The 16,031-nt window shown below is 45.1% G+C and overlaps 1 protein-coding gene across 2 annotated transcripts in view; it reads right to left on the reverse strand.

The window, feature by feature from the left end:
* COBL (cordon-bleu WH2 repeat protein) overlaps positions 1 to 16,031 on the reverse strand; it is a 259,101-nt gene that overhangs the window by 23,212 nt on the left and 219,858 nt on the right. For both annotated transcript variants that reach the window (XM_082846931.1, XM_082846930.1), the window contains one exon: positions 5,821 to 6,130. In XM_082846931.1, coding sequence (XP_082703057.1) covers positions 5,821 to 6,130 — 310 coding nt within the window. The remainder of the gene's footprint in view (positions 1 to 5,820; positions 6,131 to 16,031) is intronic.

A 16,031-nucleotide genomic window follows, 5' to 3' on the forward strand; every position in this document is an offset into this window, starting at 1 on the left:
GGGTCATACACGAAGGAAAGATGCAGCTGGAAGGAGATCTTTCATGGGTGACACAACTCCCACCCAGGGCAGGACTGTGTGGAAGCCACTCCTAGGTGTCCCCACCATGAGGGGCAATCCCCACATGGGCCGAATTCTTCCTGAAGGAGATTATTTACCGGCTGTGCTAAATTTAGAGGAAGACTCTTGGAATTGGATGTCCCACTTTCAGGGTCAAGTTTGAATTGAGGGCATAGATTTATTTTGCAATGAAAACTATAATTGGATCTAATCAAATGACTTGATGGAAAACATACCATTTTCAGATCACAGCACACAAAGCACACTCTAATCGTTCCCAAGCCTTCACCCTTGCTCTCTTTAGAAGACTGGTATTTATCCTTGAGACTTTTCAATTCAAAATCTTGGCTGTCAGGGCATTCGATGGAGCCCAGCCAGCGCTGCCCTTGAGGAAGTTGGAGCCGTGGCAGCGAGGAGCAGAGCCTCCAAATTCAGTGCACGAGCAGGAGACGTGCACTTTGCCACTAGACCGAATAGTTTAAGAAAAACGCTTTCAGCTGAAGCCAACCCCACAGACGCTCTTTGGACAGGCTGCAGGAGCTCTGGTGCAAAGAGTCCTTGCCTCCAATTTGTCAAAGGGGGACCCCAGGCAATTCCAGCCAAAGAAGTCTGGATGAATTTGCTATCTGCAGAACAGCAGATGGCAGAGAGAGGAGAAATAGCCCAGCAAACTAGAACTTTACAGACCTTACAAACTGGGGCCTTTGCAGGTCACAAGGGTTCTTCCACTCTTCCCTCCAACACTGAATGCATCTCCGAGTATCAGAGGGGTGGCGATAGTACGGGGCACCCTGGCAAAGTTGAAAACCACAAACACTCCTTACTTCCCCTGGGAGCTGGCGCCACAGTGGAGATTCTGCAATCTGAGGGTGTCTGAGACTGTTGGGGACAGCTTCACCATCCGTCAGAACCCGTGTCCCATGTGCAGAGACCGAGCCATGCCCATCATGGCAAAGGGTAACTTATGCTCCGGAGCCTCTGGCGTCCGGCATTCCAAGGGTGGAGAGGCCTCACTGGCATAGCCAGGTCCTGGGAAGGAAGAACAGGAAGAACACCCCTCCTGGGAACACAAATGCCACCTTAGGATGAGCTGCAGAATCCAGGTGTCAGCATCAATGCTGGGCAGAGCCAGGAGGTGGAGTCAGGGCCCAGTAGTAGCACCAAGACCAGGGTACCAGCCCCTTCAAGTGGCCTCCCTTTCTAAATGTGGTCCAGGGGCATCCATCTCACGGCACAGGAAGGGAAGAGCTGGCAGGCTGACTGAGTACACATCTGCCCTTGTCACCAGGCCTGTCCTCTCCTGGGACAGCAGGGTATCAGAAACCACGCTCTTTGTTACCGTTTCTCTCAATCACTGAACTCGTGCGCCCCTGGGCAGTGTTCCGCTCCGGGGCCCCTTCCAGGTGGCCGAGGTCAAGACCACACCTCCATGAACAGTGGTGGGCTCTGCTCTCAGGACATTTCAGCTTGATTCTGGGCTACCAACCCCCAAGCACGGGTTATCATCTCATTGAACTTGACCCTGGGCCGGTCTGGACACCTGCAGTCATCTGCTCCATTGTGGATCACACAAATTTTGCAGACTTGCTCTCTGGGCCAGGACCGGTCGGCCCCTGAAGACTCTCCCCACCTTCCCCTTCCCCTTCAGGCTTTTTGCTGTCCCAGCTCTCAATGCCCTATTCTCAGACAGGGCCTCAGGGCACATCACTGGAATGCACCGTGTTCACCAGAAGCAGTGTATTCTCTCTCTCTCTATCCATGTATCTGAGGTGCGTATTTGGAAATGCCGTAAGTGTGACAGTGCAGAAGGGGGATGACCTAGGACAGCATCTCCCAAATGGTGCTCAGCGGAACCCTCATTCTAAAGGATATTAAGAGGCAGGCAGAGGGGAAAATTTACACATGTTGCTTTGCTGCAGAATTTGTAAGCGACTTTATACTCTCCTCTTCCAAGAGAAGAATGAGGAACTTCCCAAATATATTGTGAAGCGATATTTTTCAAGAGCTATATCCCAGGAGATACCCGAGTAATTGTAGCGATTCCAAAGTTGGCAAATGAGTGCGCAGAGGAGGACGGACCAAGGCATCCAGCCGTCAGTGGAGCGCACATCTGGGACTGGCCTGCCCAGCATGTAGATGTGTTTTGTTTGGCCCTGAAAGTCTGAATTGGTTGCCAAGATTTAAAATTTGGGAGGCCTAACTCTCTCAAATGGGGAGGGGACTGGATTCTGGATGGCAGGTGGGTCACAGCCCTTGATGAACCACCCATCCTCCCAGCTACAACATAAGGGCCGTCTCCACGTGGGGACCTTGTCCATCTTTTCGTCTTTCCAGCTCCTGTCCCATCCTAGACCCAGTGCCCACCGCAGTGCATCAGTACCGTTTGTATCCAAGGAGGGAAGTGAAATCAGCCTTCGGGGGACAATCTCTGCATCTGCTACCTGCTTTCTAGTTCCCATCTTCATTTCTTGCGTCTGAATATTTTTCAAATTCTAACTTTAAGACTATTCCTCCCATAAACAGAGTCTTTCCAAAACTGGAAATGTACCTGGTTGACAAACATATGGGGAAAGCTCAGCTTCAATGGGAATCAGAGAAAAAGAAATTAAAGCAATTAACACTTAGAGCCTTTAAAAAAAAAAAACTGGGGAGACCTCACATAAGAATCTAGATTTCAGTCTTCTCTTCCAACGCTGGCCACACTGGGTCCGTAAATTCCTCAGGGCAACAACCGTAAGGAAGCTGTGGGGCTGCCCTCTTTAGAGAAAACTTGTGCTTTGCCCCATGCTCTGTGGCCTCTGAGTTTGTAACCCCTGCTTTCCACAGTAGGCACGGATTTTAAGTAATCCTGAAATTTATTGAAAGTTATGCATTTGGACATAAAGATGTGATACACCATGCTGAAGCCTCTGAGTATGTCTAATTGGTAATGGAGACAACTCTTGTTGAAAAAGAAAAACCTACAGATATTCCATGAAAAATCATGGGCAGAGAGTTGATCCCATTTCTGAGGCAAATAATGGAACAGCACAGACAGGACTGAGGAGTTCAGCGATCATCTTCAACTTCCTTTGACTCTAAAGCCCAAAAAAGGCAAGCTGGTGTGCCATGAAAATTCATGGTGCTCTGGTCCCTAAACTAACTGTGTGACTTAGTCAATGGGTCCCACCCAATGGCTATTCAAGAGGCACTGAGCATGTGCACAGGTACCCAGTGGCTCCCACACCTGTGACAGGTAGGAGGCGTTATCTGCACAGATATAAGCAAAACTCGAGGCTCAGCAAAGTTAGGAGGACCCTCGAAGGCCAAGCAGCTAGTTAGCGGTGGTGGGATTCCACGTGGGTCGGTCAGGGCCCAGAGTCCCTGCCCTCCCCTCCACACTCCTCTCAAATTCAGTGGCACCCCAGAGACGAGGGCAGAAAAACATGACCTGCTCCCTGTTTGGATAAAGCGTCAGGTTCCAAGACCCCGTGATTATCCTGGCTGTGGCTGCAGACAACAGTACCATACTTGAACAGAAATCAGCAAGATTTTACATCTGGTCAACACCAGCAAAATCCCCTGGGACTTTTGTAGGAGCATCCCTGGGGCACCGAGGTAACATGTCTGATTAGCTTCAGATGTAGAGCTCAGGGTGTGCAATCCCAAAGCAAACCAACTGAACAGACCTGAGGATTACTGGGAAGCTCCTTTCCTTTATGTTTAGGTGGACTCTGAAGGAAATGCCCTAGTTTTTCTCTGCAAACAGGCCAACCTCAGCTCAATGCACCCTGTTTGGGGCAGAGGCAAAACGGACCAATGGTCACCTTCTAATTTCCTGTCTAATAAAATATGAACTTGGTCTTGGAATTGTCCTTAAGATTGAAGAGCTGTACTTGAACATTGTTAGAGGGTGTATACAACCACCTGGGGAAATGCTCGTGATAAACTGTTGGCTAAAAATAAACCAAAATAAAATAGTATTGACACTACAGTTACATTAAGCAGACAGAGACTTGTGTGTTCATTTAGACAAAGCTGAAAAAAACATGAAAAATACAAAGGCATTCATTCATTTTGGTGATCAACTTATGCTTTTTTTTAAAAAAAAATCTACTTTATTTCTATTAACGTTTCCAAAACATTGCGTGACTGGTTCTTAAAATTATCTAAAAGGTAAGAAAAAGGAGATTATCATACTAAGTGAAGTAAGCCAGACAGAGAAAGACAAATATCACATGATATCACTTATATGTGGAATCTAAAAGAAGAAAAAAGATACAAATAAACTTATTTCCAAAACAGAAAGAGACTTACAGACATAGAAGACAAACTTATGTTTACCAAAGGGGAAAGGGAGGTGGGGGGAGGGATAAATTAGGAGGTTGGGATTAACATGTACAGACCACTGTATATAAAATAGATAAACAACAAGGACTTACTATATAGTACAGGGAACTCTACTCAATATTTTGTAATAACCTATAAGCGAAAAGAATCTGAAAAAGAATAGATATATGTATGAATGAATCACTGTGCTATACACCTGGAACTAACATGATATTGTAAATCAACTATACTTCAACAGTAACAAAAAAAAGAAGGACGAGCTGCCAGGAATTAACCTGCCTTTCTAACTAAGAATGAAGAAAGGAATTATGACAGACTGGTTCTGGTGCAGAGACAGATTAACCAGTCTATGGAATGAGTGCAAGCAACAGACTGACGTGTATACGGAAACTGGACAGAGGACCAACGTGGAGCTAGGAACCAGTGGGAAAAATAGATCCCTTCTTGACACCACACCCAAAAATAAACTCTAGGTAGACAAGAAGCCCAAATGTCAGAAAGCAACGCTAAACTTTTACAAGAAATTCAGATAATCTTTAGTCCTTTGTGGTATGAGAAGGATCTCTCAAATATTCAAATATCATATACGTTCAGGAGAAAAAGGACAAATTCAACACTATTCAAATCAAAAAGCAATTTTCATACAACAAAATAAAACAGTTGAATTCAAGCCACCGTCTTAGAGATTCTTTGTGTGTAAATAACTGTCTAAAGAGAAATTAACAGTTAAAAAAAAAGTAATGTCCCAATTTTTAAAAAAAAAGAAGGCTATGAAAAGACAATTCATAGAAGAGGAAACTGAATTGGTCATACACACATGACAAGATGCTCATCCTTACTGATCAGGGTATTGTATCTTAAAGCCACACGAAATGCCATTGGGCACCTATATGACTACAACGCCCATTAATCCCCGTATCGGTGGATGTGGAGTGGCAGGCCACTACATACGGGACGGCTGGAGGACGTGGACACCAGGTCACCATTTTGGAGAGCAATCTGCCAATATTCCAAAAAGTTGCAGGTGAGTTTTCTCTGAAGGTCTAATAATTTCTCTTCTCGAAAAGCTCTGTGTATAAATGGAGACCTATGTATGACGTGCTTATTGATTCCAGTGGTGAAAAACCAGAGCAACCCAAGTGTCCATTCATTAAGAAATGGATACATAAGTGAACTAACAACACATACGTCATCAGGGATAAATCTTCAACACATGATATCGAGTGGAAAACTACACTCAGAGTATGGTACCATCTATATAAAAGGTACAAACAAACAAGCCAATACTATGTATTATTTGTAAATACCTGCAGAGCTAGAAAGAGCATGAAGACAGAACTACGGAGAACAAGTCCCCAGTCAGGGTGCGGTGACCTCACAAGTATCGGTTGGGTCACCAGGACGAAAGACCTCCCTCCGTCCATGACTCACCTCAGATGCCAGTTCCCAGGGCCACTCCTCTCCCACGAGGGGCTCTTCTGGGGGCCCAGTTCTGGGGTCCCAGCCAGGTCCTGGTCACTGCAGTCTTCCTGGTCTGTGGCCCACTTGTCTTTGGATTTCGTGCTGTCGTGTTGGGAATCCAGGGACACGATGTCCGAGGGGGAACTCATCACTCCCGAGTCCTCTGTTGTGTCCTCTGAGGCAAAGCAGCTACCAACGGACACAGTCTCCTCGGCCTCCGACGGCAGTGCTGGGACCCCGTCCACAGCGCAGGGACCGCCAGGCCCCAGGGGCAGGCTCACTGGACGAGACACACAAGGGCAGGTCAGGCAACGCTCCAGTGACTTCCCCACTGCCTGACTCATCTGAAATCTGGAATTTGGGGTGTGAGGGAGGACCCCTCACACACACCACTTCCCTCTGGACACACTTTAACTTGGAAGGAGTTACGTGCATATGTGACTGAGAGCAACATTTTCCCTAAAAAAATCAGCCTATTTTGAATTAACCTTTGGAATTGTTACCCTGTACGTGACTACAAGCAAACAACATTAAAAAATTCAAACTAACGACATGGTGAATGCAATTGTTTCTAGTCTGACCCTTGGTTTAACAGAAGTTGTTAGAAAATGAGTTCTTTGGAGAAACTAGGGGTTTTCAAAATAGAAACAAACTTTGAAAAAACTCATCTTGTTCGGGAACTTCTAACTTCCCAGGGACGTGTACAATTTGGCCTTAAATATTAATGACAGTCATTGCCAGCATCTGGCTTTCTCTTTATTTTTACATGGGAGAGTTCGATCTGGTTTCAATAAGAGATGCTCGTAGACGAGAACCCGCAAGTAAAATGTAGAAGAGTGAGAACAAAAGTGTTCTTGGATGAGGTCACTGTGCCCTGAGCACTGACTGTGGTTCAGGGCAGCAGACGGCATGAGATGCACCGATTGTAACTTACTGCGGAGGCCCGAGTTCACTCCCTCAGGCTCTAGTCGTGGCGATGGGGCACTGCGGCCACGCGTCACATCTGTCCAGCTATTCCGAGGGACAGTAAGTGTTAGGAGAGTGTGGGCACCAATGTCCCCCTTACTGGGCTTTGAGGTTGAAAACTCCATGCTTGGAGAAGAATCCCCCTAATATTGAGGTGGTAGGACAGGAATATAGAACTCTGGACCAGCCTCAGACCAGAGGTGCTTTTTAAATTGAATGTAGATATAGATTTTAAACCTCAAGGCATAGGATCTAAGCCCTGCTTATGGCCATCCAGGAAATAAGGACTGTGTTGTGCTGTAGTTTCAGTGTGTTTTGTTTGAAAAGCGTTCCTCCAATAAGTAAATTGCTGGATGCCTGAAATGAATAAAGGCTACACACATGCTGAGTGCAAACTCCACAGACTCATGCCCTGATAGACAAGTGACATCATAACACCGTCAATACACACTCAACACCGTTAACTGGACAGCAGACTAGAGACACAGAGTTAACAAAACCAAAAGAGCACCGAGGAGAAAATTCCCGGAGCTGCTGGTTTCTTGGAGATCCCAAACAGTAAAATAAAAGGACAAGATCAAAAAAACAGAAACAAAGGAACCAGACATTTCACAAAAGAGCTCACAAATAAAGATCAGAAACAAGGGAGGAATTGTTTAGAGAAGCAAAGGCCCAAGGCAATGTGTCTGAATGCAGTGAATGCTTCTGAACAATGACCTCTTTCTTCTAGCTTTCTTCCTGGCTTTTGTTGCAAGACTCTTAATTAGAGGGCAAATCCGGAGAAGAAACACTGCCTATGGATTAATACCACCCAAGCCTTTTCTGCCTGGGTCTGCTGAGAAGCTGTCACACCTCGGATGTTGTGTGCTGGCTACTCTGTCCACACAGCCAGCGACTCTGCCGGAGATGTCACTCCTGGACGCTCCTGCCATCCAGAGAGGGCTGGAGGGAGGGAGGATGGAAGGATGCTCGGAGCACCGGGCAGGTCTACCAGCTAGTAAGAGAGATGAGCTCGTGCTAAGGCGCGAACCACTTCCGAGAGTGCTGTCAAATCCGGCACGGATTTGAAGATGGGAATGGACATCCCCACGAGGCTCTGTACCTGGGTCAGTGTTAGTTTGTTCGTTTTCAGGCCGTTTCTGATTCTCTCCGCAGTCTGCGCTGTCAGCCTGAGACTCTTTTGCTTGGAATCAGACATCCCCATCTGCTCCCTTATTATCTTTTCTCTTTTCCACTGGTTCCTATTATTAACCTCATGAACTATAACATGTTTTGACAATTTCTGTTTGAGATGATGGAGCAGGAAACTGCTTTTTCTTTATTGATTCTAAACAGAAGCCTAAGACACAAAAGGAAAACTTAGAGCTGCTTGGCCTCAGGTCCTGTCCTGCAGATCCTTCTGTGCAGCCCACTTTCTAGCCTCACTCAGCCCCTGAGGGTTTCCACCAAGCCAGTGGTCCAGGGACCCAGCCTGAATCCCAGAGCCCGGTCCAATTTCTACTCAGAACTTTGAACAACCCCTTCCCCTTTCTGTAAAATAAGCATGACATCCCTTCTAGAATTCTATCCTTTGAAATTCCAAATCCAAAGAGAGGATGTAAACATTTTTGACAGTTGACTGGTGACTAATTAGGAATCTTAAAAGAAAAAAAGCATGGCCTTTTTTCCTCTCTGCTATTTTCCGTCACCCCTAAGAGTAAGTCGCTCTTTTTGAGTTGATTAATGCGTTGGCAAGTTTGCTCTTCTCTTAAGGCGTGAACAACCTTTTTGAACTGAAGAGTTATTATTGCGGGATTTTTGCAAATGTGGAAAAACACAATTTGTCTCGAGCTCAGGCGTAAAGCAGAAAGAAGAAGAAAGTGCTAACTTAAGGCTACTAATTCCTCAGGTTGAACACAATCATTTCAGTTTGGCATGAGTTCCACTGAGTTTTTCTTTTACAAAGTCACCAAAGACAATTTCTAACACCAAATGTAAATATCTTCTGGGTATTTTGGTAATGGATTCATTTTTATTAGTTTATTAAATGCAAATGAAAGATCTTGTATGATATGATATTGTTTATTTGCTGGTCATTATGAAGGGAGATTTGTCAAGAGTCAGTTTCCCCAGGCTTATCCGCCCAGAGAAAATGTCTCATCAAAAGACTAACCTCAAAAAAAAAAAAAAAAAAAAAAAGCCATGAGGGGCTTCCCTGGTGGCGCAGTGGTTGAGAGTCCGCCTGCCGATGCAGGGGACACGGGTTCGTGCCCCTGTCCGGGAAGATCCCACATGCCGCGGAGTGGCTGCGCCCGTGAGCCGTGGCCACTGGGCCTGCGTGTCCGGAGCCTGTGCTCTGCAACGGGAGAGGCCACAACAGTGAGAGGCCGCAAAAAAAAAAAAAGGTAGAGAGCCTAGTAAGGTTCTCTTGGCCTCAATCAATCTATATTTCTCCAAAGCCTGAACCATAACCCTAATCCTAGCATCCTAACGTGCCTGTTAGAGACACAGAGAAAATCCCAGTTTCACCCGTGTGAAGACAAGCCTGCTCTCCGCTTGCCATTCTTTGCAAACATATATAGAAAACAGCTGCTGCTTCTATCCATCTGCACTGCCCCCTCCCTGTTTGTGCTACGTGAGTTCCTCCTTCCGGGAGCTAACCTAGTTCTCAACAGCTGGGCCAGTCTAACTGCCCCCTCACTACTCCTGGCCACAGGGCACGGATGTGAGATGTGGGTCATGGATGTGACCCAAACCTGGTCAGTTGATACCGTGGTCCAAAGATGGGCATGTGTCCTAAGCTGGACCAATCAAGGCCTTTCTTGGGGCCTTCTGGCCAGAGATGCTGGGCAGGTGGTCTCCTTGGGCTGAAATCCATGCAGTGGGAGGGGTCCTGGATAAATGACAGTCATCTGGACCAGCGTGTGGAGAGGGCTTGTCCACAGACAGAGAAGAGCACAGACCTAAGACAGAGCTTGGGCTTGGGGACCCCACCACGTCCGTAATAAGGATTCACCTCTTAAAATTCCCAGGTATGTGAGCAAAAAAAAAAAAAAAAATCCCACAAAACCCATTCTTGTGTAACTTGTTCAATACATGTTTCTTGGAATTAGATAGTCTTGTCTAACAAATGTCTAAATTGCCCTGATTTTTGCATGAAGTACACACAGAGTTTCATATTATCGTGCTTCCATGACAGGAACTTTTATTTTAAAAAATATATTAAATGTGACAGCTGCATATCATGTTTCCCTTTCCTGGATTTATCTTCCATTATTCAGATTACACATTTGAGTAATTCTATTTTCGGAATAATCTGGTTTAGGATCTAGTTTACTCTCTAAGCCCTCTTGTGTCTTCACAAGGTTGTCTGCATTTAATCCTTCACTGTCAGTATGGCTAAAATGAAGTCAGATTCAGATCAAAATCCTTCTTCCTCAAGATTGAATTCTCAGCACCACTGTTGTCTGGCATCCCACCTCACAGATAAGAACCCAAACGCTAGCATGATTCTTTCCAACTATAAATAACCTTATCTCTAGAAGCTAGTAAGATTTTCCTCTTTACCCATGGATATCAAAAAATTCACCAAAATGTGTCTAATTTTGTATGTCTCTGAGGATATGTCTTAATTTCCAAGAACTTTTGGAAGTTCTTTTTTTCATGTGTTTTTCAATACTAGCTTGCTCTTGTTTTATGTATGGAATAATCTGTTAAAATTTTCTGAAGCAATAACAACAAATATTTAAAGTTCTGCTCTGTTGCCTAAATTAGCCCTACTTCCTTTGGAGTTAGTTCCTCTAATCAGTTTGTGGTCCTTCCTCCACACACTGAAAAAAAATTTTGTTTAGTGATTCTTGACTGTTTTCCTGTGCTAAATGATGGTGTCAGTAATGTCAGGAACTAGATTTCTTTTGTACACGTGACCATCACTGTTGCCTTAGGAGAGAGCAGAAAGCCTTATGGCAGATTGGGCTGAGCAGATTCCCACAGGGAATCTGCAGGGAGGAAAGTTGCTTTCTGGGGAAGACTACGCCTGGATGCGGTGGCCAGTATCTCTCAGCAGCCACAATGCTGATTTTGGTTGACGGTTCTTAGACCCATTTCCGTCACATTGAAACTGAAGTTTCATATTATTTTCATGTGCCTATTTTATTTAGCAAATAGCTAAAAGAATTCCTCCTCCACGCTGATGTCACGGTTTTAAGAGTAGCCTAAGATATTAGACCACTGGCTAACAACGATCAGATATACAGTTCAACATCAATATTTGAAACCATATAATGGTAGTTGGGTTTTTGATATTCTGCAATGTCCAAATAACTCCTTATTTATCCAGTGTCCTCTGCAGTATGAAAATAATTATTCCTATTTTGCAAATTATAAAAGAAGTCCCAGCCAACAAATGATTTCTTCTATCCCTGATAGTATGTGTTACAGAAACATACTTTGCCAGGCCCATAAACAGGACAAGTCTATTCAAAATCACACAAAAACACATCCTAAGCAAAAGTCAATTCGAGGTTCTTGCACCAAGAAAATGTGAAATGAATCTTGCTGAGAATACCTACATTTACATTTTTCTACACCGAAAGATTTTCTTCCATGTCCTATGGAACAAATCTTGGTTCCATTTGTCCAGAGATTTCAATATATTCTAAAATATTTTTGAGAAAAAGAGCCAGTCCTCTCTTACCTATGTATTTCTGGGGCCTCACCCTGGGGATCAGGATAGTTTCCGTTGTCAGGAACAAAGCTGATGCTTCAGTTCGCTTCATCAAAATAGAAATCCTGGCTCCAGGTTGTCTAGCATATTAAAGCATGGGAGCTGTGTTTAATCAACAGCTCAGAAAAGGTGACATTTAGGGACTTGCCAAGTTACTAAACTGAATGAGCTACGATTCAGGTCTGGCATGAAGTAGAGGTGAGACACCTGCCTTCTGAGGCAGGCAATCCAGGAAAAATATCGTCTGTTTCTCGGCTAGATTCCCTCAAGTCCTATCCCTTTATCATTAGAACTCTAGAGAACAAAGTATGTGGCCCACTTTTGCTTAGTTTTCTGTAATGCACTGTTCAGCCATTGCTACTGACTTAAAATGACCAAATGAAGAACATTTTTGTATCTTATGTAGAACTGCTGTTGGAGATATTATTTATCATAGTACTCAGTGTCTTTTATAGAAGCATCCACTTTAATTTGTCCTAAAATTTAGATCTTCCTTTCTCCCCCTTTTGGTGAAATGAATGCCTGCTATTTGGCTGGGTGTCTGCCCACCTCGCTTTTCTGCCTTGGTGCCCAGGAGGGTCAGAAACATAGTTAGTCTTTACTAGGACCTTTGCATGGGTTCTACCCCACACATCCTGCTCTTCCCATCACATATATCTCTAAGCTCTCTTGGTGTTTATTCTTAACCACTTTAGGAAATAAGGATTTTTAAAATAGCATATATATATATATATATATATATATATACACACACACACACACGTACATATGTATATATATGTTATACACACATATAATTATATAATATAAAATAGACAATATCTTTTTATTATTTTGAGTTATTTAAAATAAGAAGTATTTGGGAGGTGGCCAAGATGCTGGGCTACAAAGACCCTGAGTCCACCTCTCTCCACAGGCACACCAAGATTGCAATTACCTACAGAGCAAGCATTTGTGAGAACAACCTGCAGACTAGCAGAAAAAATTTTCCACAACTAAAGATACAAAGAAGGCGCCACAATGAGATGGGCAGGAGGGGTGGAGATGTAGTAAAGTCAGAACCCACACCCCTGGGCTGGCGACTCACAAATGGGAAGAATATCACAGCTCAAAGATGGTGGGGTCCGAGCCCCACACTGGGCTCCCCAGCCCAGGGGTCCTGCACCGACATAACCACCAGAATGTCTGGCTCGGTTATGATGGCTTGCCCAGTGACCCCTCTCCCCAAGGAGTGTCTGATTCAGTGGTTCGGGCTCGGGGCTGAGAACGGCATTTCTCACATGTTCCCAGGTGGTGCTGAAGCCACCGGTATAGGTCTACACTGGGGGAAGCCCTTCCCTGAACACCTCGCCAGGGCTGCCCGGCCGGCTGAGGGCAATCTGCAAGCCTGTGTATCACCCCGCCCTCCTCAGACCAAAACCCCTTCATTGCTTTGCTCCAAAGACAGCGGCTTCTCCAACAAGGGCCCTGGAGTTACTGAACAGACCATTTTTCAAAACAGACATTCAGTCCCTGCATTCTGAGCATCCTTCTCTTTCTAAACTGTTAGACTCTACTTTCTGTCTCAATGCCCTTCCTGTGTCTCCCGTTTCATGGGAAGGCACCACAGGATGCCCTCAGCAGAGTTAAACGTGACATTTTCCTCAAGACAGCAGAGCAAACATAACTACTTGTGGAAACTGTATTAGAACAGTTTCAGAAAGGCAGAGTGAGGAAGTGACACAAAACATCCCAAATGCTTGTAAAATACGCCCAAGACGAGAAGGAAAGGGCTAACTCTGGGGGCGGGGGAGCAGGCAGGACTCCCGGTGTCCTGCTTTGAGGCAGAAGGCATCTCGCACACAGAGCACACGAGATGGGGTCTGGAGATGCTGGGGAACACAGACGCAAGGCAGCAACGAGACCCACAGGTTGCTGTGTCCAAAGGCTGCCACAGAGCTAGTGGGAGGCACCTCCAAAAGTCACCTGGGGAGCAGAGGCCCTCGCAATGATGGAGCAAAAGTCTGAGTCTACAGGGCTGTGGTCCCTGCATCTGCACGTCGTCCCCACGCCTCAGCCCTGCCAGCTTAGCCAGACGATGCAGTTATTTTTGCCTCATTAACTATCTGTATAGGTTGCCTGATGTTTGGGACCGACTGAATAGCATAGATGTGAAGGTGGTGTCTTCAAAATGTCACCTGGGTCTGGACTAATGTAGCAAACATATTTTTATTTATTTATTAATTATTTTTAGTTTTATTTATTATTGAAGTATAGTTGATTTACAGTGTTGTGTTAGTTTCAGGTGTACAGCGAAGTCATTCAGTTATACATATGTGTACACATATATATTTATATATATATATTCTTTTTCATATTATTTTCCATTATGGCTTAATGTAGGGTACTGAGTACAAGTCCCTGTGCTGTATAGCAGGCCCCTCTTGATTATCTGTTTTAGATACAGTAGGGTGTATCTGTTAATCCCATATGCCTAACTTATCCCTTACCCTCACCCTTCCTTTTTGGTAACCATAAGTTTGTTTTCCATGCCGGTGAGTCTGTTTCTGTTCTGTAAATATGTTCATTTGTACCATTTTTTTTCAGATTCCACCTATAAGTGATACCATATGATATTTATTTTTCTCTTTCTTCACTTAGCATGATAGTCTCTAGGTCCATCCATGTTGCTGCAAATGGTATTATTTCATTCTTTTTAATGGCTGAGTAATATTCCATTGTATGTAAGTACCACATCTTCTTTATCCATTCATCTGTCAATGGACATTTAGGTTGCTTCCATGTGCTGGCTATTGTAAATAGTGCTGCAATAAACGTTGTGGTGCACGTATCTTTTTGAATTGTGGTTTTCTGCAGATATATGCCCAGGAGTGGGATTGCTGGATCATATGGTAGCTCTATTTTTAGTTTACTAAGGAACCTCCATACTGTTCTCCATAGTGGCTGTACCAACATTTTTAAATATTGAAGAGACTCTGATAGGTGCTGGTTTCAAGATACATTCTGTATACAAATTATAGAAATCATAAAATGCTAATATGCCAGCAAAAGTGAGTAAGGAAAAGCTGAGTGACTAATAACAATGCTGGTGTGCTGTGCTCCTCTGGACACTACGCACACATGTAGCAGAATCGCTACCTCAAAGCCACTCAGACACAGTACAGAGCAGTGAGCACGCAGATAATGACAAGTGACACCGTGATTTCCCCCCGAGCCTCCTCGCCAGAGTCCCGCCTGCCTTGGAAATGGCATCTTCTTGTAACAAAAGTGAGATCAGTGTCAGAGCCCGTCATTCTAGGAAACCTGTACAGAATTGTTTCCAGCCTTGTCCACAGCCAACAGACCACAGCCAGTAAATGAAACCTTTCACACGCAGACCACCTGTCTAACTCACAATTACAGTGGCCCCCAAATAATTTGGCTTTATGGGCCAGAAAGCATTGGCCTCAGCAAAACCTGCCAGTACCCAGAATAACCTCCTAGGAGATGCTGGGCTCCAGCCTCAGTTTTCCTCACCTGCCCCAGAGTCCAAGCTGGAGGCTGCCCCCTGGGAAGTAAAGCACCTCATCTCCACTCCCACCTCCACACCCTTCTCTTCCACCCCACTTGGTCTTGGAGACGTCCCCCCAACAGCTGCACTTTACCCGAGTTTTTCTATTAGGATTCTTCTGAGTTTTAAAATAAAGTTTATTTTCTTTTTCTTTAGTACAGCAAGTCCGGAAAACACAGACAATGGTTAGGAAGTAATCACTCATCCCCAGGATTCCTCGTCTTTATTTTTTAGAAGCTTTTAGGATAAATGTATAACAAAACTTCTTGCATATGGGAAGAGAATCAGATGCACACTCCACTATCACGTTTGTGTTCTCAGCTTGTGCTAGCACAATTTTTCTCCTATATCTTTGTACCAGTTTAAACAATTGGGGGCTGATTCAACCGTGGCCTTGAGAAGATTAGTCCCTACAGGCGTTGACTTTCTCACCTGGAAATGGGGCTGAGCACCATCGTCCCTTATGCAAGGAGCCACCAGGAGACTGCATGCAGGTCAAGTCTGAGGACAGGCCTGGCACACACGCAAGCCTCAGCAGATGTAGCTCTTATGATGACGCTGTGTTATTTTGACCCGTCGTCAGTCTCCAGGCAGATGTAATCATTCATGGGCGTGGTCTCTCCAAAGCTGGCAGGTCTAAGAACAGCCTCCATCGCATGGGGGTTTCAGCAAGTGCAGCCTGAAGACTTTCGCAAAGGATGGCATGTCTCCCAGCCCCAGGCCCAGATGTGCAGGAGGAATGAGGGGGTCCCTGACAAGGGGGCTCCCAGAAGGGACACCCAGGAAGCAGAGGATGTGGAAATTATTTGCTGATCAAAAAGGCTGCTGGGGGTGGAGAGGTGGGAGGACTGGGGCGGGGGGTCTCTGATCCGGCCAAATGGTCCCCAGGTGCCCCTGCATCAGGCTCAGTGGCACCAGCTGCCTGGGGGCCCCGTTTGGAACTTCTCTCTCCTCTGAGTG

Source organism: Leucopleurus acutus (assembly GCF_964270905.1).
Source record: "Leucopleurus acutus genome assembly, chromosome: 9".
NCBI lineage: Eukaryota > Metazoa > Chordata > Mammalia > Artiodactyla > Delphinidae > Leucopleurus > Leucopleurus acutus.